General features: G+C 52.3%; 1 protein-coding gene across 1 annotated transcript in view; it reads left to right on the top strand.

The window, feature by feature from the left end:
• The first annotated feature begins 2,851 nt into the window (after positions 1-2,851).
• Positions 2,852-6,793, top strand: part of LOC109886008 (transforming acidic coiled-coil-containing protein 2) — a 129,318-nt gene continuing 125,376 nt past the window's right edge. The window contains exon 1 of the mRNA XM_031804941.1: positions 2,852-6,793. This exon is cut by the window's right edge and continues 1,981 nt beyond it. Within this exon, the coding sequence (XP_031660801.1) occupies positions 4,498-6,793 (2,296 nt within the window). The 5' untranslated portion in view covers positions 2,852-4,497.

The following is a 6,793-nucleotide window of genomic DNA, read 5'->3' on the forward strand; positions in this document are numbered from 1 at the left end:
GCCTAATCCACCAGGACTGATCAAGCAATGTTGTTGGCCGAGTTCCCAAATGGCACCCTATTCCCTACATAGTGCACTACTTTTGACCAGAGACTTATGGACCTTAGTCAAAAGTAGTGCACTATGTAGGGAACATGCAGCCATTTGGGACGCAAACCTATACCCCCTGCACAGTGCCCAGCACCCAGGAAACCTGGCTACAATGACTCAGCAGCAGTGATTCAGCAAACCTATGACGGGGTTTATTACTGTATTCTACCTCTCCTCTCCTCTCCTCTCCTCTCCTCTCCTCTCCTCTCCTCTCCTCTCCTCTCCTCTCCTCTCCTCTCCTCTCCTCTCCTCTCCTCTCCTCTCCTCTCCTCTCCTCTCCTCTCCTCTCCTCTCCTCGCCTCTCCTCTCCTCTCCTCTCCTCTCCTCTCCTCTCCTCTCCTCTCCTCTCCTCTCCTCTCCTCTCTGCTCTTCTGTCCTCTCCTGTCCTCTCATCTCCTCTCCTCTCTGCTCTTCTGTCCTCTCCTGTCCTGACTTGTCCTCTCCTGTCCTCTCCTCTCTGCTCTTCTGTCCTCTCCTGTCCTGTCCTCTCCTCTCCTCTCTGCTCTTCTGTTCTCTCCTGTCCTTTCCTCTCCTGTCCTGTTCTCTCCTCTCTACCTCTCCTCTACTGTCCTGTCCTGTCCTCTCCTCTCTACCTTTAACTCAAGTAAATAAATAAACCTGGTAAACATCTCGCAGCCCTCACAAAACGAATACACCCCAAACCAGTTAGAATTTTATAAGATAAAGATACAAGTGTGTTAATTAGAAACTACAGTGTGATTAATTACCATTTTAACCCTAACCCTAACCCTAACCAAACCCCAACCCCAGCTCCATCCCCAACCCCTACCCCAGCTCCAACCCCTACCCCAACCCCAGTGCCTAACCCCAGCCCCAACCTCAGCACCTAACCCCAGCCCCAACCTCAGCGCCTAACCCAGCTCCAACCCCAGCCCCAACCTCAGCGCCGAACCCAGCTCCAACCCCAGCCCCAACCTCAACCTCAGCACCTAACCCCAGCTCCAACCCCAGCCCCAACCTCAGCGCCTAACCCCAGCTCCAGCCCCAACCTCAGCGCCTAACCCAGGTGCAACCCCAGCCCCAACCTCAGTGCCTAACCCAGTTCCAACCCCAGCGCCTAACCCAGCTCCAACCCCAGCACCTAAACCAACTCCAACCCAGCTCCAGCCACAGGCTCTCAGTGTGGGCAGCAGGATCATCTTACTAGCCTGGCAGGGCACCTGTCCCTAGCTTGGCCCTAACCGCAACCCCAAGAGTCTCAGCAGCCAACCCCAGCCTCTAAACCAACCCTAACCCAGCTCCAACCCCAAGCCCAGCCCCTAAACCAACCCTAACCCAGCTCCAACCCCAACCCCAGCCCCTAAACCAACCCTAACCCAGCTCCAACCCCAACCCAGCCCCTAAACCAACCCTAACCCAGCTCCAACCCCAACCCTAGCCCCTAAACCATCCCTAACCCTAACCCAGCTCCAACCCCAACCCCAGCCCCTAAACCAACCCTAACCCAGCTCCAACCCCAACAACTAAACTAACCCTAACCCAGCTCCAACCCCAACAACTAAACCAACCCTAACCCAGCTCCAACCCCAACCCAGCCCCTAAACCAACCCTAACCCAGCTCCAACCCCAACCCCAGCTCCTAAACCAACCCTAACCCATCTCCAACCCCAACAACTAAACCAACCCTAACCCAGCTCCAACCCCAACCCCAGCCCCTAAACCAACCCTAACCCAGCTCCAACCCCAACCCCAGCCCCTAAACCAACCCTAACCCAGCTCCAACCCCAGCCCCTAAACCAACCCTAACCCAGCTCCAACCCCAACCCCAGCTCCTAAACCAACCCTAACCCAGCACCAACCCTAACCCACATCTCTTGTGACATCTCTGTACTCGGATACTGATCAGAGATCAGATATATGTTAGTAGTGTCAGCATCATCTCTGTACTCGGATACTGATCAGAGATCAGATATATGTTAGTAGTTTCAGTATCATCTCTGTACTCGGATACTGATCAGAGATCAGATATATGTTAGTAGTGTCAGCATCATCTCTGTACTCGGATACTGATCAGAGATCAGATATAATAAAAAACACAGGAACAACATGTATTTCCAGTGAGTTGTGGAGCTGATTAACAGGAACTGGACCAGAGAAACACACACACATTGGACCAGAGAACACACACATTGGACCAGAGAAACACACACACATTGGACCAGAGAACACACACACATTGGACCAGAGAACACACACACACACACACATTGGACCAGAGAACACACACACATTGGACCAGAGAACACACACACATTGGACCAGAGAAATACACACATTGGACCAGAGAACGCACACACATTGGACCAGAGAACACACACACATTGCACCAGTGAACACACACACATTGGACCAGAGAAATACACACATTGGACCAGAGAACACACACACATTGGACCAGAGAACACACACACATTGGACCAGAGAACACACACACATTGGACCAGAGACACTTTCAGAACACACACTACCAGGAGAAAGGGAAGAAGTGAGGGAAGAGGAGGAGGAGGAGGAGGAGGAGGAGAAGAAGGAAGAGAGGAAACAGAGTGCCCTTGAAGAATCTTCAGTAGTGGCCGCTGCTGCTGCCGGCAATGCGTTGCCCCTGACAACACCCACGATGCCAGAAACGATAGAATGCGAGGGAGAGGGTAAAAAACAAAACAAGCCACTCGATTGGTCTGAGAGAGAGAGAGAGAGCAGCAGCAACAGCAACAGTTTCTACTCTGGTGGTAGAATCAGAGTTGGCAGCATTGGGAGAAAGAGTAGGATGGTTTAGGTGGACTAGAGGAGAGTCTATTGGAGAGCTCTGCAAGAGAGGGACAGAGAGGAACACCCGTCCTCCTCCCGGGGTCGCCACACCCATGTCTCTTTAATCTACACAGGGATAAAAGGTTCACCTCCACTTCCTGGCTAAGGACACAAATACAGAGACAACGGCTGGATCTGTATCGGACCAGGACTGCAGCAACAACACAGTGTCTCAAAACTCAGTGGGAGAGAGAGTGAACAGAAGGGAGGGAAGAGAGAGAGAGAGGGGGCAGCCTGAGCCTGCCTGTGGCACCCCTAGGACCGACACACTTTCTCTAGCCACGGAGAGAGAGAACTACGGACAGTCCCACATCGTCACTGATACCTCTCCCTCTCCTCTTGGGGGGAATCACTGGACGTAATTACCAGGAACACAACAACGCTGCTACTGCTACCGGATTAGAGACAGAGGAAGAGGAGGGAGAGGAGGAGAAATAGGAGAAGGAGAGGAGGGGATGAACAGAGAGGAGGAGGAGGAGGAGGAGGGGTAGCTGCTGTAGGAGAGCAAGTTTCATTGAGCCATCCGACAGTGGCGGGCCCCCTGACTCGACCACCGCTCCTGTTCCTGTTCCTGTCGACTCACTACTACCGTCGCAGTGCTGCTGGGGTGAGCTCATCATACCCTCCCCTACCTTAGCTACCGCTGACAGCATCACCTCTGCTGATCAGGTCTGTCTCTCTGTCTCTCTCTCTCACTCAACCGATACAGTGGCACGACAACAGAGATTCAGCTCTGTCATCTCTCCCTCACTCTTTCTCTCTCCCTCCCACTCAGTCCATCCAGCAAAAAGACAACAGAGATTCAGCTTTCTCATCTCTCTCTCTCTCTCTCTCTCAACTCAGCACTACAAATTAACAAGAACAAGGCAGTTTGTCTCTCCCTCAGCTCCTCAGACAGCCAGGAAACAGAGATTCAGCTCTCCTCTCATCTCCGCTCTCCTCTCATCTCCACTCTCCTCCTCTCTCTCTGCTGAGCACGACGAGTCCCAGGACAGCAACAACACAAAGAGAGACACAGTGACCAAGGAGTCAACAGATGAGCTACTTTGTCTCAAACAGAGTCTGAGTCTGAAGTCAGAAGAGAAAGGAGGAGGGCCCACAGCACCTGTCCTAGGTCTTAGAGACGATTCTCAGTCACAGGTCTCCGGCAGCAACGCAGAGGGAGGCACAGAGACTGAGGGGAGGGACTGTCTCAAACAGAGCCAGGAGAGAAAGGAGAATCCAAAACATTAGGACCTGTCCTAAGACAACTAAGAGAAGTCTCCATCTCAGCCACAGAGACCAGGAGAGAGACAGGGAAGGATCCCAGCAAAGCCCGCCCTCTGCCTTCTCTTTTATCTCACCTCAGCCTCCGCTGGTCCTTCCGTTACAGCAGAGCTCAGCCACAGTGTGGAGCTTACAATCAACAGGTCCATATCAACCACCACCAGCACCATCTCAGCTTACAATCAACAGGTGTTTATCAACCACCACCAGCACCACCTCAGAGGCTAAGGTTTTCTGAGAGTGAAGCTACACGTCTCAGGTCAGTACAGCCTCAGTCTGAAAGACAGTGGTAGTGGTGTAGTGGAACCCTTCACTATGTCTGGAGTTAAGGTGTTCCGGCTAGCTGTGAGGGGCAACAGGAAACTGTTTTTCGATCACGCAGTGAAAGCTGACGATAGTTCCTCTATGAGCCTCCATGATGTCTCTGTCTCCCAACCTGCTACTAGACTGGACTGTGCCTTCCTGCCTCCACTGAATGTGCACGAGAACCTTCACCACCCAGTGAGTGAGGCTAGCTTCACCTCACACAACTTCCTCAGCGTCATGAAGCCAGAGACCCCACCACCACCAACCCTGACCCCACCACAGTCAGCTCTGCCTGGGGACAGACCACCAGCCCTGACCCCACCACAGTCAGCTCTGCCTGGGGACAGACCAACAACCCTGACCCCACCACAGCCAGCTCTGCCTGGGGACAGACCACCAACCCTGACCCCTCCTGACCTCCTTAGGGAGCCTAAGGAGAAGACTCAGACAAGTAGAACAGTTAAAGGGTCAGAGGTCAAGGTCTCAGAGAGAGAAAAGGAGGATGGTGGAAGGAAGCATGGAGGAGACTCGTCTCAACTAACTTCTCTCAGTATAGTTTCTGGTGAACCTGCCCTTGAACCCGTCCCAGACCCAGACCCAGTCCCAGACCCATTCCCAGACTCAGTCCCATGTCCAGACCCAGTCCCATGTCCAGACCCAGACCCAGTCCCAGACCCAGACCCAGTCCCAGACCCAGTCCCAGACACAGTCCCAGACACAGTCTCAGTCCCAGACCCAGTCCCAGACCCAGTCCCAGTCCCAGACTCAGAACAGGCAGATATCAAACTTCCTGACCAGTCTTCTTTAGATCCTATGAAGGGTACAGAGGGGCCTCAGAGTTCCAGAGACTCTCCCTCTGAGTCTGAGACTGTGCCTGTTGTTAAGCCTGGATCTGAGCCAGTCACTAAGGCTCATGTTCCAGCAGAAACATTCTTTGACCTGCCCTCCCCTTCCCTGAGTGATCAGTCTGATAGTAATGAGCCCATAGTGATACTGAAGTGTCCAGGTCCCATGCTGAGTCACTTGGAGTTCATCAATGAATGTGACGTTTCACCTCCTGGACTCTGGGACTGTCATGGTGGCAGTCACTGTGACAACATTGCACTTCCTGATCATGTGACAGGGGAAATTACATCACTTCTTGATCATGTGACAGGGGAAATGAGACAGGCAGCATCTGTAATACTGGATTCAGAGTACAGAGATTACCTGAGACACAGGGAGGATGAGTATGAGACTGGTGACTGTGGTGACAAAGGACCACTGGCTGACAAGGAGGAAGAGGAAGTTGGTGAGAAGCTTCTAGAACAAGTCCCCGTGTCTAAATCACCATCTCAGGTTATAACAGTATCAACAGCTGGATCTGATAACACCATTCCCCTACATGCATTTAACATTGGAGCTGAGCCCAAGGTAGAAGAGCCTGTCAGGGTAAATCTATCCCGTAGTGCTGTGTCCGTTAAAAATGTCATTAACGATGACAGCCCAACACCCAGTGCTAAGCAGCCAATCAGCAGCCGGCCTCGTAATGTAAACACAGAGGACAAACAGGGAGACAAACAGAAAGACAAGGGGAAGAGAAAGGACAAGAGGAGACAAGATGAAACGGAAGACGAAGACAAAAAGGGAGATCAGAATCTCTCTCATAAACGACAGGAAATGGAGGAGGATGACAAGCAGAAAGGAAAATGGAATCGGACAAGTAAACAACAAGAGAGTACTGAGACTGATCAAACAACAGGACAGGAAATCGGAGGGGCCAGATATCATTCAGAACAGAAACAGACAGAGTCACAAATATTGTCTGAGCTGGACCAGAGAGACGAGAACAGTGGAAGACCAGGCTCTGGCCTCATTTGGCCCCCCCTGGCTCCTCCGGGGTCGCCCCTGGCTCCTCCAGGGTCGGCTAAGGACGTGTTATGTTCCAGTGGAGACTGTAGCCATTTATCCTCTCCCTCTGTGTTAGAACAAAGTCTCTACCTCATGCTGCCTGTGCCAGCAACAGTACCAACAGAACCCTGCGCCAAGAGAGACTCCCCTGTACCTGATTTGACTGAAAATGCAGCTCTTATTCAATCACATTCAGCGAAACATTCCCAAAACTCTTGTTGCTCAGCAAAAAGAGAACATGAAGATCGGCAGGAGAAGCCAGGATCCAGTCCAGGTTTAGAAACAGACAACGAACACACAGCGTTACTCACAACTTCACCACTGTTGCCGGGGGTAACGCAGGGAGCGGAGAGGACCCCGGGAGGTTTGCGTCAGGGAGAGAACAGGAAGTCAGGTGATGGCAACTATGTCACCA

This window comes from Oncorhynchus kisutch, linkage group LG25 (genome assembly GCF_002021735.2).
Source record: "Oncorhynchus kisutch isolate 150728-3 linkage group LG25, Okis_V2, whole genome shotgun sequence".
Classification (NCBI taxonomy): Eukaryota; Metazoa; Chordata; class Actinopteri; order Salmoniformes; family Salmonidae; genus Oncorhynchus; species Oncorhynchus kisutch.